Source organism: Oreochromis niloticus, linkage group LG3 (assembly GCF_001858045.2).
Source record: "Oreochromis niloticus isolate F11D_XX linkage group LG3, O_niloticus_UMD_NMBU, whole genome shotgun sequence".
Taxonomy (NCBI): domain Eukaryota; kingdom Metazoa; phylum Chordata; class Actinopteri; order Cichliformes; family Cichlidae; genus Oreochromis; species Oreochromis niloticus.
The window spans coordinates 5,976,677-5,999,010 of NC_031967.2; the positions used below are offsets into that span (position 1 = coordinate 5,976,677).

Genomic DNA, 22,334 nt, shown 5'->3' on the forward strand with positions numbered 1-22,334 from the left:
ACAATAAAACACCACCCTACACATAATGGTATTTGTAATCTTGTAATCTGCATACATGTAAGTGGCATATTCACAGAATGTTACAAAATAAATCTGAGCATCTGTAGCCACCTAAACCAACAGGACACCAGCAGTTAAACTACTGCCAGTTACTAATCATTATTAGTATAGTAATGTTTTGTTTTATTAATTTGGGGTTTTACATCACAAGGTTGGAGGCTTCTTGGAGACACAACATATAATGTTAACATAAAACTTTTAATAGGTTTGGTGTGTATGTACATGTGACAGTTTTAAGGCGTCTACAGGCAGAAGTTTACTTACAAAATAACATTTATGATTTTTTTGATGGGACAGAGGTAAGGACCAAAGACAGCATCGCTGCCATCCTGTGGTATACAGGAAACACTGCTCATTAAAGAGAAGCACGTTTATGTTTTTCTGTACTCCTCAACAACGATTCAATATCTTAAACTGCGGCATTTTTTAAAACAGTGATGTCTTCTTCTGTTTTGTTTTTTTTTGTTGTTGTTTTCTTGGTTTTTGAATAGCAGGACTTGGAGGCTAAAACTAAAACACACTATTTCTCATGTTCACACAATCGGGCAGCAAAAAAAAAGAAGAAAAAGAGGAAGTGAGATGGACAGTACAGCTTGTCTATATAAAAAAAGAGTATATATTTATATATATATATATATATATATATATAAAAATATCAAGCAAAATCACTCTTTTTTGCAGTTACTGGGTATTATAATGTAAAATATCTCTGAAGCTTTACCGCTGTCAAACTGAGTTTGTGTTAATGTTAAACATACGAGCAATGAAAGTATGTCGTGCAACAAGGGAAAAGTATTTCTCGCAATCTCCCCTTTCTGGCCTCAACTTCCCTGTTTCTGACTCCTTCCAAACTTCCTCTAGAATCTCTAAAAGCAAAAGGGAAATAACCCGTGATGTACAAAATCTCATACATTCTTGAAGACCTAAGCTGAGTATGATGTGCAACATTTAATTACAAAGAGAGAAAGAAGTCATTCGTCATATCACTTCTTCATGCCGATTGTTTCATATGTGTCCGCTGCATGAGGAGTGAGACCCTGAGGGGGAGGATGAGGAGAATTTCAGTCCATAATTCATTAAATATAATTATAATAATAATCCACCATTCAACTAACTGCTGGTTTTCTTCTCTTTGACATGTTGATAGCACAACAACTCACCGTATATATGCCCTCTTCAACAGTCTGACAAGGAAAGAGGAGAGAAAAACGTCAGATATAGTACAAATTGAAGAAATCGGACATTGTAATGATGGGGTTTTTTGGTTCTTAGTAACTAGTTAGAAATCTGAGGGAAAAAAATAGAAGCCAGTAAGCAACACATGAGTGGCTTAGGTGGTGCAGAGTTTGTGGCTAGCAATAGGAAATTAATAGACTTAAAGCAGCGCAACAGTTTTGCGTGAGAAAAAGGTCACCATCTATCTCTGTATTGTGTGCAAGTTAGATTTTAGACAGAAAGAAAAAAAAACTGTCACTGAAGCTGCTGCTTGTGGATTAAATTTAGAACTGTGGATATTTACAAAACTCTGCTGGCTTCATGTAAATGTTAAATGTCCACATACCTAAAACCAGATTCTTTGGCTGTAAGTGACACCCTGTTCATTTTCTAAACCTTCCCAGAGCGACAGAATCCCGCGTCTACACAAGCTCCAAAGCAAGCTGAGTAGTAAGTCCTTCATAGAGATGTGGATTTAATGTGTCATAAACTAAGTAGATGTGGTTGTATGCGGCTATGGTGTGGCAGCTTCATCCTTCAGTTTTTGCTCTATTCAGACCTCAGGGTTTGTCCACTGAGGTTTGACCTGGCCAATGAGCTCATCTTTGTCTCTGGTGAAGTTCTGCATTCTGGTCGTTTACCGAAACTCCACTTTGTGCTACGGTGTGTTGTATGTGTCGCTGATGTCTGCAGTTTAGACAGTGTGTTGCTTCTTTGTGCCTGTGTCAGTAAGGTATGCACTTGTGTGTCTGCATCCATTCTCACCCCCTTTGGCTTTCCTTTCCCAGCAGCCTCTTTAGCATTGGAGATCTGTCGAAGGCAAAGTTTGGGAACATTAAAGAAAAACTACAGTAATTTTTTAGGTTAACTCTAAAGCTATGGTAAGCTATACGTGCATTTCCTGTTGTCACTTTAGAGTTAGCAACATTACACACGCTTTAGATATATCTTCTTTCGTTTGTCACAAATAAAGGAAGTGCAGCGCAGTAAGATAATAACCAAGTACTTGTGCTGCAAAAATAGTTTAAATCTAAAATCATCACTGTCAGCATGTAGAAGTACCACAGTCAAGAGAATATTTTTATAACCATCTTAAGAGTTTGTGTGCTTTACTTTGCCAATGATAACCTACTGTAGATACATTTCAACTTTCTTGGATACAACTTTTATGAAAACCGTATATTAGTGTGGATGCATGCTTCTGCAAAGACATATACATATATATATATATCATATGCAAACCTTGACTTTGCAGTAGAGAGCTGTCAGGATGATGCCGTACAAAAACAGGATGCCATCCAGGATATAACAGATCTGGGGCTCAGCAAGAGCCGCTGAGAAAACACAAGGGAATGTCGTTAGCAGATTAGATTAGATCATCTAGTCATTTGAAATGATTATATATCAGTGATAACACAGTTTTGTTGGGTAATGGCGCTGCCACCACTTTAGACTGTGAAACAGCAATGGCAGCCATGACACGAGAAATCAGAAAGCTAGTTCTGTGCAACTGCAAAACGCTGTCTGTCGGTCAGTCTGCAACATGTAACATGTTTAAATATATTCATAAACACCATTAAAATAGCATAATACATAGGTAATCTTGCCTTTTTTAATGTTGTGTCTTATATGTGCTCTCAGTTGATAGACTACTCAAAGAAGTGTGATTAACAAACAGTATGGGAGGAAAACGTCAAATAACTGTTTGTTAATCACACTTCTGTGAGTAAACTGAATAAGAACTTACACTACAATATTCAACAGTCTCTTCTCGCTGCATGTTTACCACATAATCGATGCACTAAACAGTACTCAACAGATATTTTCAAATGATTATAGAGTTAAAACTCTCTTTCATCTTGTAAAAATTACAAGCAAAGTGTCTACAAATAACCAGAAGGACTGGGTCGTATCTTTAAATCACCAACATCTGACTGACTGACTATAGAAGATACAACAAACGGCCTTAATGTTGTGTTTTATCTGTGCTCTCAGTTGATAGACTACTCAAAGAAGTGTGATTAACAAACAGCATGGGAGGAAAACGTCAAATATGTTCAGGCCTGAAGTTTAAACTGAATAAGAACTTACGCTACAATATTCAACAGGCTCTTCTTGCTGCACGTTTACCACATAATGGAAGCACTGAACAGTACTCAACAGATAGTTTTAACTCTATGATCACTTGAAAACGTCTTTCATCTTGCAAAAATTACAAGCAAAGTGTCGACAAACAAACAGAAGGACTGGGTCGTATCTTTACATCACAAACATCTGACTGACTATAGAAGATACAACAAACGGCCTCAAAAAGCATTGATCTTACATTACAGTACTTTGAAGGTTGTGTGTGATTTCAATATTGCACCATCGTGTCATATTCAGTCATTTATAATCCGTAAAAGTGTTATGGTTATAAGAAATTCAAGAAAATGACCTTTTTTAAAATAGGTGTTTTTTTTTAATTGTAGATAATTATTACCCAAATAATTCAGTTTTTGTACTAGTCTTTTTTTTAACAGCTTCTTTGTTTTTCAAGGAACTAAAACGTACATGATTACAAAGATCCCGTGTAACTTTAGATTGGGTAGATGAAAAGGGAAGTTTTGTCTTATGACTCCCAAAACAGCTATTGGCCAGTCAAAGCACGGAGGGTTGGATTTCCTCAAATTTGCTGAATTCAGACGGAAAAGATGAGGTCATAAGAAGAATTCGTCACGAAGTCTGAATGGTTTATAATTAACTTTTAATAGGCCTCATTTAAGTAACCGGACACTGAAAGTATCTTATGGAATTAAAAACTTTGATGTGTACACAGTTATCTGCAGTTGGATGAAAGAACCATGAGCGTGTCTTCATTGTGAATTTCCCCGGACAGCTAACGTCATTTTGGTCTGTTCCTTCCTTCACAAATTGTTTCGCTCTTCTCATAAATTCAGTTCTCTAAAATCTCTGATCACATGACGGCTGTGCACACAGAGACTCACTTCCAAACAGTGTGATGTAAAGTTAGACCACCACTCACTTTCTGCCACACGTGTAACAGCTTTTTGTACTTTTTTGGCTCACTGGACAAATATCCTGTAAAGACAGTGGACTAGACAAGCTTCCAGTGGCTCTCAGGTGTATCTTTGCATGTGATCTTAAAATGTTGCGGTTTATCTTTGCTTTTTCTTGGCATCTTTGGTTTTTCATAAGCAGTGTTGGGTTCTTAAGAAATGTAAGTCGCCTGACACAGCTATTGGTTTGATACTGATGTACTGACACTTTTTTCTTTCTTGACCTCTGGGGCATCAGCAGTGAGAATAGCAATTCAAAATAAAAATAAAAATGACTGAGACCCTTTTACTTTTCTTCTTTTTGCATTAGAACAACGAGGTACTCGTAGTTCTAATTCTGGGGGCATCAGCAGTGAGCATAGCAATTCAAAATAAAAAAGGGAAATCACTGAGACCCTTTTACTTTTTTTCTTTTTGCATTAGAACTGCGGGGTACTCAGGAAACATCAAGAGATTTTTTTTTTCTTTAAGAATTTTATACGAGTTGTTGACTAGCTGTAGGCCGCTCAGATGGAACCAAGGTCGCATTATTTAGGGCGGAAATGTCTCTTACACAGTTAATCTGTTCAGTTTTCTGAGACAAAAAAAAAATGCAAACTGCAAATGTTTAGGGATAAAAGTACAAAACTGTTCACTGCTACCTTCTCACTTATGTTCTTTAAATAAATAAAACATCTTTTTTCTTTAAAAAAAAAAAAAAAAATCCTCACAATCCACACTTATACACATAAAGACAAACATCAACATTTGACAACCATTAAAAAGTTAAAAAAAAATATCCCAAAATGATCTCACAGCAACTTCACCAGACGCATTTCCGTCAGCAAAATTAATGGCCGACTTAGGGGCAGACAACCTGTACATGTTTCAGCTTAGCGTGTAAAAATATGTTCATTTGTTCCCATTAACTGTTGGTTGTATTTGATTAAAAACTGAACAACAGTATGATTTTATTTCTCTTTTACTTAACGAAAAAAAAAAGATTTTTGCACATACACCGTCAGAGACAAGTTTTCCATATTTGGAGGGAGCCGAATTTGTTACATACGCAGAAGTGGCTGAACAAATGCAGAAGCTGCTACTGGCCATATAGACCAGCATCCACACCCCTTGCCACAAGCAACAGACTCAGCAGGGTCAGTTTCTCTTCTCACAGGAACTATAATGTGGTAAATACATCTGCTGCCTACACAGAGCGGAATAAGGCCAAATGTCAGAAAACCTCAGTGTTCTCTAACTTTCGGTAAACAGGATAGTGTAGTTAAAAAAAAGGCTGTTTAATTGAAGAGCAGCGTTGAATCTAATCTTAACCACATATTGAAAACACATCATGTTCATCTTGATTAACTTCACACCTGTGTTCAGCTGGTCGTACCCTAAGAACTGTTCGGTTTTCTCGGAACTGAAACCAAGCGCAAGATCTCTGGACATTAAATTTGGTGTTATAAAAACAAGCGTTCCAGTATTTGTGTCAACTCACCAGCTCTCCCAAAACACATCCACAGAGGAATGGCCGCCAGCATTTGGTTCCTGCACCACCCAGCCATGATAACACAGGCTCGACACGGATAATCAGCTCCTTGAACAGCGAGCAAACACGACTGCTTGGTGCGTTTTTTTTTTTTCCGCTAAAGACTTCGACTACTGCATACCCAGCTTTACAGCTCAGAGGGGAAGTTGTGGTCTGAGCTCTAAGTCCATTTGTCTCAGATCTCATCAGACCACTCCCCCTGTTAACACCAACCCAGAGGAAAGACTTCACTCAGGCTTCGATGTCTGCTGTCATCTCTAATACTTTATTTGTTTTCAGGCGGCACAAGAGCGTGGCAGAAAAAAAAAAAATAGGAGGGGTGTTTTAGACTTTACGAAGCCTTAAGATGTCACCTTATCGCAGTGAGGCAAAAAAATCAGAGGCGTTTACTGTTCAGACATAAAATATTTATTAGGTTGATTTGGGCATGTACATGAATGGTGATAAACGAAGCCGCCTATCAAAAAGCTCACTACAGTGAAAAGAGAACAGGAAGAGAGCCCGTCTGACAAGATAGTCGTGTGACAGAGAGAGAGAGAGAGTCCTCGCTGGGGAAGCGACACATTAAGAGTGTCGCTTTAACGGTCCACCTCTCCAAACACTATGTCCTGCGTACCTGCAAGAAGATAACACTCAATGTGAAGCAGCTCCGTTTGCACGCTCTCTTCTGCATGTCTGCAAGTATTTAAGTTACTGTGACATTCTCACCAATGATGGCCACCACATCTGCCAACATGTGTCCTTTGGCCATTTTATCCAGACCGGCCTAGAAAGAAGCAAACAAGAAGTAACATTTAGAGCAAGTGAAGCTTCCAGTATGCACGAGAGCACAAAAGTTGTCTTAATTCATGAGATTATAGCCTCGAGTTATCACAGTAACGACTCAATTAGTTTGTTTATGCAACTTTAAACACATTTTTAGCCTTGTAAACCCAAATTCTAATGACGACGTTCAACTGCATTAGCTCGTTTACCCATGAGCTAAGACGAACAGGAAGGAAGCCGAGGAGAGCTTTGGACAAAAAAAAAGAAGAAAAAAAAAAAACAACTGCTCCATAATGCTTAATAAAATATAGTTAATGAACTCAAAGTAGCCTAGAGGACAAGCCGTTAAATGAGCTGAATAATTGATGGTGGGTGTATTTAATATTTCACAGTGTCGTGTGAAATTTTTAAGTACGCACCAAGTGAGCGAATCCAGGGGCTTTGATCTTGCAGCGATAGGGTCTGCTGGAGCCGTCTGAAACCAAATATACACCAAACTCTCCCTGCAAGCCACACACACACACACACACACGCACGCACGCACACACACACACACACACACTCCAATAAGCATATTACAGCACAACAAAGTCCCATCTAATTAAGACTCAAAAAGCCTTATTTAAACTAAGTCGTACACTTAAAAGACTGCACAACTAGTCCTTACACTCTACACTACACTGAGTGCTCTCACCTTAGGTGCCTCTACAGCCGTGTATGTGGCCCCTGGGGGGACCTGGTAGCCCTCTGTGTACAGTTTAAAGTGGTGAATCAGCGACTCCATGGACATCTAGCAAAATAACACAAAGTTTGTGGGAAAAAAATGCATAAAAAGAAAATAGCATCAGTGTATACTGAGGGAATGATATCATTACAACAGTGAGAGGAAGTATAGGTGGTTTCCAGCCTTGAGCTCAGTCATATTTAATTGAATTTTACAATAAAATTGATCTAACTCTGAAAAAGGACGAGTGAACACAAATTAACAAGAAATTGAAATAACAGACGAGTGATAAAATACAGAGAAGAACGTAAATAGCCTGCAGGCTGCACAGTGAATGCAAAAGAGGAAAGCTCTCTACTCAACACACCTTCATCTCAGACCTCTTAGGTGGAGCCACTTTGGCATCATCCACCTTTATCTCGCCCTCTGGCATCTTGTTCAGCGCCTGGTGCATGATCCTCAGGGACTGCCTCATCTCCTCCACTCTGCACAGATACCTGAGCCGCACACATACACACACAAGTAGCAGTAAACCACAAGACTGATGTTGCTCTACGCCACTACACGATATACACCTCTAACACTCTGCAGAGAAGGTGGAGGGCAGACGCTAGCAGCTCAGTCTGGCATCATCATGCTCAGAGTGCATTACACAACTACAGTACTACAGTACAGTATAGTACAGGAAATCGACCTGAAGGAGAAAAAAATAGTTCCCAGGGCCATTTTGACTGATTAAAACAGAAGTGGATGTGTTCCACTTCATGCCAGTGAGACTGGTGAACCACAATGTGCTTTATACGCAGCCACATGTTTAGTCACTCCAAGAGGCTGATCAGAAAATAGGTCAAACTCTGTGGACAAACGAGGTCGCCAACTTCTGCTGTCTGTGAATGACGGCTCATTCTGATTATATAGGCTGCCTGCTGCATTCATGAAAACCAGGAGCATCAAGCTCTCACCGTGTGGGCACGTAAACCAGGATTCCTTTTAAACACAGTTGGCCAATAATGTCTCTCTGAAGTTTTCTGTTGCTAGGCTGAACGTCTGAGTTTTAAACTGGGTGACATATTTACTGCTAAATTTACATCATGTTGCTTTGATCAGAAACAGAGATACGCGTCATGGCAGCTGCCGCGTGGTAAGACCTGGTTCTATATGCAGCCTTTTGTAAAAACGCAACAGATAAATTCACATAAATCACAAGTATCTCATTTCAAAAAGACTAAACTGCTCCATAAAAAGAGACAGTCGAAGCAAATTTATAATAAAGAGACCAAATATTCTTCTGGCATGCTCATACCCGGGCTGCTATAGAGAAGACTCGGGCTGTTTGTTTGGAAGAGTCTTACCTGTCATAGCAGTCTCCATTGCTTCCAATCGGAACGTCAAATTCCACTTCATCGTACTTGTCATATGGCTGAGACTTCCTCAGGTCCCACTTGATTCCAGACCCTCGTAACATCACTCCACTGGTGGTGGGAAAAGCAGAGTGATGCATTTCAAGGTTTATAAAAATACATATTTCTAGCAGCTTCTAGAAGGAGAGTATTTAAATTAATTATACAAACTGATTTAATACGTTTGTGGCAGATTGTACCATTATTAACACTGACAACACGTGTTGCCCCTGACACAGCGGTGTCACTTCCCTTTAGGAGGGTTTGTTTATTCATTTGGAATGCTGACATATTGGTATCTGTATTTATAACAGCTGACTAATCTAGAAGTGAAGCCAACAGTGTTTTAAGTGTAACTTAGCTTCTAATATGTCAGTGAACTTTCATTTATGGGTTACCTGAAACCGTAGTTGAGGGCCTCCTCAGCAGAAACCACTCCGATGTCCACAGTGCGATTCTTCCAGATACGATTATTGGTCAGCATCTGCATGAAGGAAATCCAACATGAATGTCACTTAAAATTTACTGCATCCACAAGCTCCACACGCCCATCGTGCTTGAGCTCACTGAGAGCTTGTGGAGAATTGAGGAAAACATGGAGTCATTCACCTCTTCCACTTCATCAATTCGAATGGAGAAATTCTTACACCACTCATAGATATCATCCATCAGGCCAAGGGGCATATCCTGAAACATATATACAACAATATTATACTGATCTTTAGATTTCATCTCTCATCTATCTATCTATCTATCTATCTATATGATCTATATCTATCTATATCTCTATATATGTGTCTCTAGATAGATTTTAAAAAGCATGTTTAGAGAAGTGTTGAACTTGTAGTTTTAAAAATGTAATGAATTCTTCTCCTACCTGATGTACCCCACCAGGCCTGACGTATGCAGCGTGCATCCTTGCTCCAGACACTCGCTCATAAAACTCAAACATCTGAGAGGAGACAAGAATTAAAGACTTAAAGAGAAAAGAAAAAGAAAAAACCCACACATTTCCATGTAAAGTAGTGTCACAGTTTCAGGATTAGTGGCAAAACTCAAACTGCTCTGCTGCAACACATACATACGCTGGATTAGACGGCCTATTTTAAAAGAAAACCTACAATCGTATGTTCCAGTCGATCACGGTGATAGGTTATCATTTCACTGATCAATGCTGTTACAATCAAACCAACCGAATGTCTTTAGAATTTTATTAAGCCTGAAAAAACTCGTTCTAGCAGTGGCAATGTGATAACCATCAGTTATTTAGAAAGTGAAAATTCAGTGAAACATCAATGTTTCTATCATCTTCTGTCTATGACTCAAAGAAGAAAATTATTAGAATATTTCACTTTGAATTTGAGTCAGTTACTTTTCATATAGTATAAATACTGTGTCGATCAGTCAAGTTCAGTACACATAAACGCAATGATGGGGATTGCTGCTGACTTGACAACTGTCCAGAAAGCACCCTTTAACAGGAGGCTAAGCCACAGGAGGTCACTGCGGATGATGGTGGCTGTTCACAGGCGTTGTGTGTGCAACAGGGATTACTGCAGCGTTGAGAGGATTCTCAAAAAAAGTTAATTCAACAACTGAGGGGTTCTTGGGAGAGACAGGTGAGACTCTCAATGAGTAGACTGAGGCTGGTGCCACTGCAATCAAGTGTCTAGTCAACAGACACAGAATGTAAGATGTTTGAAGTTCAGTGTGAAGTTTCTAGACTTTGATTATTTGGGGTACCACTGCTTTATCAGCATATTAGTAATATTAGTACTTTATGCAATCGTGTAGCAGTAGATTTTGGAGGACTGCGTATTCGACCTGTTGACGGGATTTATAATGATGCCGTTTTTATTTCACTAACACCAAATCCTTTGATGACCACTTACTACTGTGTTTGCTTGACTTGGCAACTTGGCTGAACTCCTTAGTGAATCTATGGGGTATTGTCAAAAGGAAGATAAGTAACACCCTGACCTCAAAACACAGACAACCTGAATCTCACTATCAAAGCAACCTGGAATTAAGTAACATCACAGTGGAGCCACAAACTCCTCATTTCATGCTACGCTGGATGCCGTAAACCAGGCATCTCTTCAGATCGTCACATTGTATCACCAGCAGAAGATTCAGACTCAAACGGTTGACTCATCTTACAGTCTTGTCATTTTTGGGACACTTTCAGTGACTCAGTGAAAATGTGAAGTCAGACGTGGCCCACATGCTGACTCATACACAGGATATTGTTGAGTAAACACCTGAAGAGCTGGAGGTCACTGTGCCACTAACTGATGAGAACATAGCTACTGTTTATGAATCAAAGCTACAGCTATTTTGGGAGCAGGCTGGACTCAAAAAACTAGAACAATCCCCAGATTAGAACCACAGTACACCCGGGCTAATCTGAGAGTCTAACACTCAGAGCTGTGACTGTTGTTCTGTTACCTTCTCTCGCTCCTCGAACATCCAAAAGAACGGAGTCATGGCGCCAATGTCGAGGGCATGTGTGGTGATGGCCATGATGTGGTTCAGGATGCGAGTCATCTCTCCATACAGCACTACAAACGACACAGAACAAAGCTCAACAAACTGGAAACAGGTTCCAGCTGCTCACTGGTGAAGTTTTACTTTACTTTGAGTTCAACATGTTTTGTTAGCGTCCACCTAAAATGAAATAAAAAAAATCTACTTAAACATTTTAATGCTTCTTGAAATTAGATTGGTGATTACTTGATCAAACAATGAATTCATCAGATAAAAAAGCCCCAGGAACACTAACTGAACGCTAGAACGGATGGCCTGTTAGCTCCAGACAGCTCATATGTCAAGTTAACTCTTCACAAATAGAGTCTAAACATTGGAGACAGGTACACAACTCAACAGTCAACACTGTAGTTGATGCTTTTTGTTGCCAGACACGACTTTAAAGTGATCCTCTTTGAAACAAAACAACGACTCTGATCCTTGGTTCTCACTGTTTCCTGTTGAGGAAGAATCCAAGCAACCAACCAGATAGTTACAGTCTACATTAGAAAATGTAGTCTTTTCAGATCTTCAAGTTCATGTACGTTGTGCAATTGTGGCTGCCCGATCTCTACCAGAAACCTCATTTGTTCCGTACAATGCTAAAGGTGAGAGGCACGTGTCTGTGGCACAGAAATAGACACAGCAGGCAGCACCTCAAACTGGGCGTGACAACATCTCCGTGCAGCCTATGCTGTGAACTTTGTAATGGACCAACAGTAGCAGCGCTTATGTTTAGTTAGCGCTCCCTAGTGTGTCATTTTTAACTGCATCTTAAAGCAAAGGGTCAAAAACAAACATACCAGACAAAGAAAACTGCTGTGTTTGTTAAATGCTCATGAAATCAAGCTTTAAAGCTTTTTTTTTTGCCAGGTTTTACATTTCCAGAGAAAACAATGCTGAGCAAGTACCATGAAACTGCACAACATTAAATTAGATTCATCTTACAGTAATAACAATAATGTAATGTAATGTATACTTTATTAATCCCCATAGGGAAATTACTTCTCTGCATTTAACCCATTCACTCAGTGAAGCAGTGGGCAGCCACCAATCCAGCGCCCGGGGAGCAGTGTGTAGGGATAGTACCTTGCTCAGGGGTACCTCAGGGTAGCTGTTTAGTGGATTCGAACCCCCAACCTTCCGATCATGGGGGCAACCACTTTACCCACTATTCCTGCCCCTAGCTATATTTATATTTATTTTATTTATAGCATCTTTCCTGACAGACTTAACAGTCAACTAAAGATTAAAAAAAATGTAGGTATGAGTACATAAATGCAAACTACATTATAATAATTTATACAATGCAAATTTGGCGTTAATAGTGGTTAAATAAGACTTCCAGAATATTTTTTTTTTAAAGATTTTTTTTCTTCGGGAGTTTTCATATTTGACCACTTATGCTCAGTACCTCTGATCCACTGTGCACGGGGTGGGGCCTGGATGTTGAGCAGCTTCTCCACAGCCAGAGAGTAGGCTTGCTCATTACACATCATGGAAACATAGTCCAGGCGGTCAAAGTAGGGCAGAGCCTGCAGCAGAACGTGTTTTATTTAAATGAGGATGGTTACAAAAATGATACAAACTGCCACTACACTTACATGCATACAAAATAATTTAACAGGTACATAATGGCTGGAAGTTGGAGAGTACAAAGACCACTTAAGTCACCCCATTGTTCAGTACCTGCAGGTATGTCTTATACTCGATTAGCTTTTCGGTGCCACGATGAAGCAGGCCAATGTGTGGGTCACATTTCTTGACAGACTCCCCGCTGAGCTCCATCACCAGACGCAGCACACCGTGAGCTGCAGGATGCTGAGGGCCAAAGTTAATCGTCAGGTTGGACACGTCCTTCTCTGCGGGAGGATCTTTGTCTGAAAAACAAAGAACATAAAACAGCAAACTAAAGTTTGACCAGTCTGACAAACCAGCACATTTGTTTTCATCAAACAAACAACCATAATGCGGAACAAGCTGCCCAAAGTATGAGCACATCTTAAATCAAGTGCACTGTGGAAACAGAAACGCGTAAGTCAGACACTGAATACCTGCCTCCCATCTTAATGAAGGCTGGCAGACAGAAAACACAGAGGACAAAAATGGAAATAAGTCAAAAGTTTTACCGTTCTGTCTCTGCCAAAGTCTGATATGATACATTTAGACTTGGACTGTGTTCAACTCTCCCGCAGTCTTGGCAGCTCATTATATAGTTCCCTTTCAGTTACAATTAAAAGAAAAAAAATAATATTTGAAACGAGTAGATGTTTGTGAACAGTAGTCTTTACCATTCCATGGGGGCGGTGTCCACTTCTCATTAACAGCAGTGGGATACATGACCGCACCAGCGAACTGCTCCGTCCACTCCACATCTGGCTGCCATTGTTTCTGCCTGTGAAACACACACAGGTTGGTTTTAAACACGACGTAGGTATGAGGCTGGGTGGTGACCTTTATCAGTGCTAACATGATCCTGCAGTACAAGAAGGTGCTGCCTAAAGCTTTAATCTCATTCTGAGATGTTATTTGGAACTGAGCCTGCCAACCTGAGGACTGATCATCAGAGGTAGCTCATTAAGGAAACAGATGCACAGATGGAAAGTTTTCTTCATGAACAACTAAATATGTCAATGATTCAGTAGTTTTGACGGGCACCTTTTGCAGAACTTACGTCGAGTAATTGTTTTGTGCATCACTTAATCTTTCTATCATGTCATTGTGGAGGAATTTTGGCCAAGTTTTTTTTACAATGTGGCTTCAGATCATTGAGGTCTGCAAGCTCTCCTAAGATCTCCCGACAGCATTTCAATCAGGTTGAGGTTTGGACTTTGAAACTTTGTAGATTTACTTCTGCGACTGGAACAGCTGTCCCTCATTTACTCATTTTAAGTATTCACTTATCCATCCACAGTCAGCGGATGCTGAGGCGAACAGTGTGCAGATGTCACCAACTTTCTGCAGAGTGAATCTCTACAGACCTCCATACTTCATGGGGCTTCAGATTAGCAAAAGACAGCACGTAAAGTCCTTCATGGAATGGGTTTTTATGGTCGAGCGGCTGTATTGCGTGGTTTAAAGCGCACCGTCCCTGGAAACTAGAGCAGTGGAGATGTGTTCTCTGGAGTGACCAATCGCACTTCTGTCTGGCAATCTAATGGATGAGTCTGGGTTTGGTGGCTGACCGGAGAATGGTACTTGTGTGACTGCACTGTGCCAAGTGTACAGTTTGGTGGAAGGTGGATTATGGTGTGGAGTTGTTTTTCAGGAGTTGCGCTCGGCCCCTTAGTTCCAGTGAAATAAACTCTTAATGTTTCAACATATCCCGACAGTTTGGACAATTTCCTGCTCCAAACTTTGTGGGAACAGTTTGGGGATGTCCCCTTCCTGTTCCAACATGACTGTGCACCAATGCACAAAGCAAGGTGCATAAAGACAAGGATGAGTGAGTTTAGTGTGGAAGAACTTGACTGACCTGGATAGAATCCTGACCTCAACCCGATAGAAAATCTTTGGGATGAACTAGAGGAGAGACTGAAACCCAAGCCTTCTCGTTCAACATCAGTGCATGACCTCACAAATGCACTTATGAAAAAATAATCAAAAATTCCCATAAACACACTCCTAAACCTTGCGGAAAGCCTTCCCAGAAGAAATGAACCTGTTACAGCTGAAATTCTGTGCAGACATAATAATAAATCCTATAGATGAATTTCATATGTGTGTGAAGGCAGATAAGTATGTATGGAAACACTCTTATCCCACGCAAAAACAAGCGCACACTCAAAACTACCATCAGGTTTATGAAATGTGTGCACCGGCCTATTTTGGTCTTGCCATTGTGTGTATGTTAGTAAATCAGAATCACTCTGAGCCAGCAGGCTTGTGCACTCTGCATACTGCCAAGGCCCCAATTCTACATAAGGAAATACAGTGAGCTCCAGGTGAAGTGGAAAAAGTGGTAATAACGCAAGAAAGAAGCCTTCACTTCTAATCTGGTAAGAAAGCAGGAAAAAGTCCAACTGAAGACACTGAAACAACTGTGTACGAAGAGGAAGCCAGAAAAGGTACAGCTTTCCAAAGACTTTCCATGAGAGCAACAACAGTTACCCTGAGACACTCACTGTGGCTCAAATGAAAAAAGTCTGAGGATCAAACTTGACATGAAAAAAGGACTATACAAGGAAAGAAGGAAGCCAGGTGGGGGACGAGGAGCATGTGACAGTCTAAAACGAGAAATGCAATGAGAAAAAAACAAAAAACAAAAGGAAAACACAGAGCCTCCAGAATGTCTTGGACAATGCCAAGACTGTAACTGATGTCATTCAGCAAATCACTGATTTGTGCGTGAAGTTACATACTATTATTAAATGATAATTAAATCTTGTGGGGGGTTTTCAGAAGCAACTTTGCAAACTTTTTCTCTGGGAACCTTCCCAAATAAGCCGTTTTTTTCTAATTGTACTGTCATGAATTTAAACACTTAACATGCTAACTGAGGCCTGTACAGACTAAGATGGAGCTCTTGGGATTTTCCAGTTCCTCTGAGCACTGCATAGCCTGACCGTGTATTGAATTCATTGGGACTTCCACCCCTGGAAAAACTGTGGCGTTGTATTAACACACACCTGAATGCTCTAAAACTAGCAAACAGCAGGTGGTGACATTTGCTGATCAGTTGATCAAATGCATTTGATTAGCACCATATGGCTGCTCTGTGCCCTCCCTAACTCCTATACAAGTAGTAAGCATGTACATGTTTTTGACAGCACTGCATGAGTCCTGTAACATACAGCCACGGTAATAAAATAGCACGTATTAATGCTGAATATTGCAAATATAAAGAGGCATAAATATGTCAGTAACTAGCACTGCATAATGCTAGTAACAGGTTTATGTCCCCCTGAATTTGGTTCAGAGACTTTCTGAAGCCCTGAGCTGACTTAAACATAGCGTACTACACCTCCCAAATCATCCAAATGATCTATTTGTTTTCATCCTCGTGCCAAAACCTTTAATTTTCTGTGTATGCGTTAAAACCATTTTGACCTCACTGACCATGAAAAACCGATGTAGTAAACACTGACACACGCTGACAGCAGATCTCCAGTTAACCCGACAGTGGGAGATGCTAACCTATCCTATCCTCTAAACAAGCTGCTGAGGGCACTCGTTATAGCCAAGGAGCCAATAAAGATGTTTTCCATTTAGTTTCATAGTAGTAAACTGCACAGGGCGAGCCCTGCGATGTTTTATAGAAGCAAAGCCGGATTATGTAGCGTTTTGCTAGCATGAGCCTCTCGGCATGCATATCTGTGAGGAGCTAAGCTAAGACCACCAGGAGGACAAAGATAACTGGTGGAGTCACGGTTTGTCTTTTTGCTATCATACCTGTTCTGCAGCAGCGCACAGCCAGGGCTCAGCAAATTATGGCCTAATAACAATTTTGTTGAAGGACGTCCGAGTTTGCTAAGCGACCTCAACATTGTGGCCGCCATCTTGGCTGTTAGACAACCTCCGGCCAGTGACGTAGAAGCGTTTCCTCTTCTGTAGTCGTAGTGGTGTCGTGTCTGCCACCTGTCGGTAAATGTAGCTCGTTCATTTCATTGTTTTCTATTTTTATGTCTACGAAGATTTAAAAATATAAAGAATTATTAATATTATATATATATTTTATAAATATGTTTTATTAAATGAAAGTAACAATTTAATATCATAACTTACATTTTTACATCAATAATTCCACTTCTTGGATCAACAAAATATCTATCTACATGCCCAGTCCTGGGTTTGAATCCAAACTGAGGTCTTTTAAGTGGAGTTGGCATGTTCTCCCAGGTACTCTGGCGTATTGTATTGTATCTTTGAACATAGTACAAAAACAGAAAAACTAGACAAACAAACAAATCAAATCAAAAGGAAAACAAAACAATAATAAATAACATACATGTTAAAAAAAGGAATAGGAAGAAGCATAAGATTATTTAATCCCAATCCATTATTTAGTAACTAATAGTTATAGTATAGTATAGTATAGTATAGTACTAAGGCATGAATATGTGCTTGAACGGTTGACTGTCTCTCTGTCCTGAATGTACCAGCTTCTCACCCTACAACAGCTTGGATAGGGTCCAGCTCCCCCGCAACCCGGAATTGGATAAGTGGAAGAAAATGGATGGACATTGCACTTATATTATCATATAATGATATATACAGTCAGTAATCCACGTGCAGTCTTGATAGTATTTAAACTTAACCATAATTAGATTTTAATAAATAATAGAAAAATCTGCCTAATGATAACCGCCATGCTTGTAACCTCTAGCAGGTACATTGGAAATAAAACAGCAGTGGAAGGTAAAAAGAATCACAGGCTATTGTATTAAAAAATATACTCAATGTTTTTACAAAACCAGTCAAAATCAGGACCCCAAAATTAGATAACGTATTCAAAGATTATTGTTATTATTTTTCTAAAACACTTTGTAGTGCCATGTATACGGAAGAGGATTAGGGCCACTGGAAAAAAAACGTTGGCACACTTTTTTCCCCTTATTTTTCAGAATTCTGAGATTAAAGTCAGAATTCTGACTTTTTCATCAGAATTATTTTTTCTCAGAATTGACTTTAATCTCAGAATTCTGACTTTTTTCTCAGAATTCTGACTTTTTTCTCAGAATTCTGACTTTTTCATCAGAATTATTTTTTCTCAGAATTCCGACTTTAATCTCAGAATTCTGACTTTTTCATCAGAATTTGTTTTTCTTAGAATTCTGACTTTAATCTCAGAATTCTGACTTTTTTCTCAGAATTCTGGAAAAGAAGAAAAAAAAAGACATGCCCACTCTTTTTTTTCCCCCAGTGGCCCTAATCCTCTTCCATACATGTATAAACATACTACAGACTAAAATGGACTCTCCAATGAGGAACTGAAGCTCCAGCAGTACATGTTAGAAAAATCCCCACCTACTCAAAGATGACAAATCCCACACTTTATAAAAAACAGTGCTTTTATTTATGTAATACTGTGGAAAAATAATTACATACCATTTTTAAAAAATATTGAAGATAATGAAATTAAAAAATGAGAGTTTGATAACGTTCGTTGTACATCTTTTGAACAGTTTTCTCTGCTACGAAGAACAGTACAATAAGATAAACATTGGATTTTTCTAAATTCAAAGACACAATAATACAGGATACAGTCCTACCAGAGGTATAAAAGTACTGTAACAGGATTGTGAGAGAAATGATATGGACGTATACTTTAAACACACACACACCCACACACTTTTAGACACAGACATGCACACACGCAAGTGCATACAATAGTGGCGCGAGCGCTCCGGGTGGGTCGCCGCGTGTTTAAAGTATGCTTCCCGTACACACGCAGTCATTCACGCATCTATACAAACACGCTGTACAAATCGATGTGCGCGCCTACGCCCACGCACTCCCCCTTGATCCTTTTCTCCCTCGCTCTCTCTCACACACACACACACACACACAGTCGCACGCCCACACGCTCACAGTCATACACTACTACATGTCAATATTGTGGACAAGCCTTCATAAAACCTCTCCATACGCATTCTCCTCTGGCCATTTTTGGCAGACGGACGATGAGGAATGATTCAAAAATGGAAATGTGTGACATGTTCCCCTATAAGGCCACTCTAAACCCAACATCTGTGTTTTCTCTCTCCGTCTGCACCAGGCTTGTAGTTCAGAGCTCGGAGAAAAAGGCTCCAGCCTACAAAAAATTGTCTGGGAATGACTCAAGGCCCCCCAAGCCTGGTCTGTAAAGCAACAGCCGCCAATAGTAGGAGCTTCTACTGCATATACATGGTCTAAGGTGAAGAACAACATGAACACTTGGCACTAGGTTTCTTTTATACACTGATACAGCCTTCTGATGTGAAACACAACCTGAATTCAGGCTCTTCTGTTGGCACTCTTGTCTCAGTGGATTTCCCTCAGGCCCGAGCTATGTGCGCTCTCGTTCAAAGTTTTGGTCCGTACGTACACGTTACATGTTTTTACACTGACAAAAATAATTCTGTAATGTTAAAAAATAGAATACAAAGCTCTAGTCTTGTGTGCAAATAAAAAGAAGACATAACACAGATATAGATGTCTAAGACGTCTAAGCATGAATACTGTTGATGCAGTGCAAAATGACGACAACCCCCCAAGCCCCCCGCCCCGCCCCACCCCAGCCCAACAGTCCCCCACCCTGCCTGACAGGCATGACGGCCAAGTGCCACTGTACACAAGGGCGCTCTGGGCTACTATGTATATGTGCTCTATGATCACTGAATAAGTCAGCCAGCAAAAAGAAAAGTTAAAATGACGGCCAGGAATGACTTCCACCGGTTGAGGTTTCTTCCGATCAGTTTGTACCATGTTTTTCAGTTTACTTTTAAGACGTTCTCTCATCATTTTACAACGTCAGTTCACAGCAAAGGCTATGGGCTCCAAAGATCAGCGATCTCTTGTCCTCTCTCGGGTTCTTGCTCTCATTACCCATCTTGATTGTGACTTGCGCCGTCCGCTCTTTCAGAGCTCAGATTTACAAACGCATCGGGAGTGAGGGAATTCCAAACTGTGGAATTTCCCTTCCCTGTCTCATTAAGCTCCTTCCTAACCACCCTCTCTTTTGCTCGCTCCTTGCTTGTTTCCCCTACCCCCGTCTCACGGGCATGGTTGTCTGACTTTGTGCCTGTGTGTGTGTGTCATGTTTTTTTTGTCTTCTGTAGTTGTGTTTGTGTTTAGTAGGGTGTGTTCATGTTAGTGTGTGATAATGTGTGCATGTCAATTCGTGACGGAGTGTGTTTTCAGGTGTGACTCTATTTATAAGATGCTTCCTCATGCGCAGCTAAGACTGTGAGGCGGGTATGCATCTCTGTCTCACACGTGAGTCTGCATCCGCTGTGTGTGCCGGCTGTGGGAGTAGTCAGAGTGTTGTGAGGTGTAGGAGAAGCGAGTGGAGCTGCCGTACTTTCCTAGTCCAGTCTCTGGTCCCGAGGGAGCTGGGCCTCCTGGGCCAACCCCAACCCCAGGACTGCCCACCCCAGATCCCACCCCGTACATCTCATAAGACGGGCCGGCTTCCAGAGGAGCCAAGCTGGATGGTGCAAAACCCATTCGGTAGGTCTGGTAGTGTGAGGGGTATCCATAGTTGTCGTAGGCCAGCTGGGAAGTGGAGTCCAAGAGGCTGCAGTCCCCAGGGAAGTCACTGGCAGCAGGCGCGGGGTTAGCCGGGGGCTGCTGGCTCTGGCCCCCGCGGGTGAAGGTGTTGAACTGGGCGTAGCTGATGTGGGACAGTCTGGAAGGCGGTCGCGGGTCGTAGCAGGCTTGTGGGCGTCCAGGTGATGTGAGGGGGCCAGGGGGGCCCGGGGCTCCTCCGCTGGCTGTGGCGCCTGAGCCACCAGTGCTGCTGCTAATAGATGCAGCTCCCCCTGGTGTTCCTGTGGGGGAGCGGTAGTCAGAGTAGTGCATGGTGGAATGGGAGGCAGGACGGACTTCATCGTGGGTGGAGGCTCGGACATTGTAATAGCCATTGGTGGGGTCCTAAAGAGAGAAACAGAGGGAGAGAAAGACAGCAAGAAACAAAAGACAGAATGAGTAAAAAGAGTTCAAAGAGTTCATTTTTAATACATTTTTTTACAATGTAGCAAAGTTCAAAGGTCGCTTTAGTAAATCATGTTCCTTTCTGACCTCTCAGACACTTTTCTGTAGTTGTGGAAAGTCAGAGGTCAGGGTTAGCCGCAAGTTTTAAGCTGTTTAACATCAAAGTGAAGATTCATTAAAATCATGCTGTGTGGCCAGTTTGCTCCTTATTCGTGACTCAGCTGCTCGAGTCCTTTGCAGAAATGAATGCAAATCGATTTCTTGGGAGTCTTCAAAAATTACAGTGACACTCAAGGCTAAAGCACGCTGCACGATTTGTCCGCAGCACTGCCCTATCAAACCCGACAGCTGCGAAAACCAAGACATCGTGTCACCCTTCTTGTCAGTTTTTACATTTAGACTTTTTTTTGTATACGTCATAATTTTAATGAAAAGCTGGAAACTATGTACGTAAAAATGTGTAACCAATATTTAACCAGTGGTCAAAATTATTATAGAAAGGAAGAAGATAGCATGTAAGAGTACACTGAGTATATTTCATTAGTTTCAGTTCAAATATTTGGTAATAGAAACACACAAGTTTCACCGTTTGTTTTATTGTCATGAAATTTACTCAAATATAAAATGCATTTCTGTTGCTCAATTATCAAGAAAATGCACATTAGACTAAGGGTGTCCTGAAAAGTGACGATAACTGGGGCATTTAAAAATGAAATATCAATGCTTTGTCAAAAATGAACCGATGATAAAACTGCAAATAACTGTATAAATCTTCATTTGTACATTATTCCACAGTTATGTTTACAGACTCTCCCTCACCTCCATGTGCTTATATTTTAAGTTTAATTTGCCAAAAAAGACAACACATAATAATTTTTTTTTTAAAGGTTTAGTAGCTTTAGTGCTATTACTTCTCCACCGTCTATATCTGAGTGTTTTTATCTGCTGTTAGCAGCTCACAGAGATATCAACTTTCCAGTGTATATACAGAATTTGGGATTTTATTTGGCAGGTATTCTTATTGTGTATTTTGTATCCCAGGAGACCAGATTAGTCAAGTTAACAAGAAGAAGAAATTCTGATTCATGCTGAATTTAAGCGTCCATGAGCAGCGGGACAACATGCAGGGCTGACCCCAGGATGCCTGCGTTAAAAATGAAACGATGCTTTCCATGCTCACTACATCGCGATTTGCTCTTCAGCTCAATCTAACATGTTTCTGCAATTTCATTGTCTCTCAGACTTCTCTCCCACCCAACTTTGTTTCACGGCTTTGCTGCTTCAGGCAGCAGGAAGAACAAATTTTTTTTATTTATTTTTTTTTTAAAGAAAAAAGAAAAAGCAGTCTGGCTGAGGCAGTTGTCGGGGTGATCTAACCACCTCCTGGGGCGGATTCATGTCTCTGTTTCTTCAAAGTGATC

The 22,334-nt window shown here is 40.5% G+C and overlaps 3 protein-coding genes across 5 annotated transcripts in view; all 3 read right to left on the bottom strand.

Annotated features, from left to right (window-relative positions):
- Positions 1-28: 28 nt before the first annotated feature.
- On the bottom strand, positions 29-6,024 carry fcer1g (Fc epsilon receptor IgFc epsilon receptor Ig). The gene is made up of 5 exons (XM_013274525.3): positions 5,815-6,024; positions 2,518-2,609; positions 2,041-2,085; positions 1,221-1,244; positions 29-1,097 (listed from the first exon to the last, which is right to left on the bottom strand). Exons 1-5 carry the CDS (start codon positions 5,879-5,881, stop codon positions 1,044-1,046), a joined length of 282 nt encoding a protein of 93 aa, XP_013129979.1. The 5' UTR covers positions 5,882-6,024; the 3' UTR covers positions 29-1,043.
- A 226-nt stretch (positions 6,025-6,250) lies between these two features.
- Positions 6,251-16,825, bottom strand: ndufs2 (NADH:ubiquinone oxidoreductase core subunit S2). The gene is made up of 14 exons (XM_003450345.5): positions 16,672-16,825; positions 13,572-13,675; positions 12,970-13,160; positions 12,695-12,815; positions 11,203-11,315; positions 9,632-9,706; positions 9,364-9,441; positions 9,153-9,238; positions 8,707-8,826; positions 7,722-7,851; positions 7,325-7,420; positions 7,050-7,133; positions 6,574-6,631; positions 6,251-6,481 (listed from the first exon to the last, which is right to left on the bottom strand). The coding sequence occupies exons 1-14, from the start codon at positions 16,776-16,778 to the stop codon at positions 6,444-6,446; spliced, it is 1,401 nt and encodes a 466-aa protein (XP_003450393.1). The 5' UTR covers positions 16,779-16,825; the 3' UTR covers positions 6,251-6,443.
- Positions 16,826-18,747: 1,922 nt separating this feature from the next.
- The window catches only part of kirrel1a (kirre like nephrin family adhesion molecule 1a), a 31,700-nt gene continuing 28,113 nt past the window's right edge, over positions 18,748-22,334 (bottom strand). For all 3 annotated transcript variants that reach the window (XM_025905612.1, XM_005455201.4, XM_013274519.3), the window contains exon 15: positions 18,748-20,853. In XM_025905612.1, the coding sequence (XP_025761397.1) occupies positions 20,191-20,853 (663 nt within the window). In that variant the 3' untranslated portion in view covers positions 18,748-20,190. The remainder of the gene's footprint in view (positions 20,854-22,334) is intronic.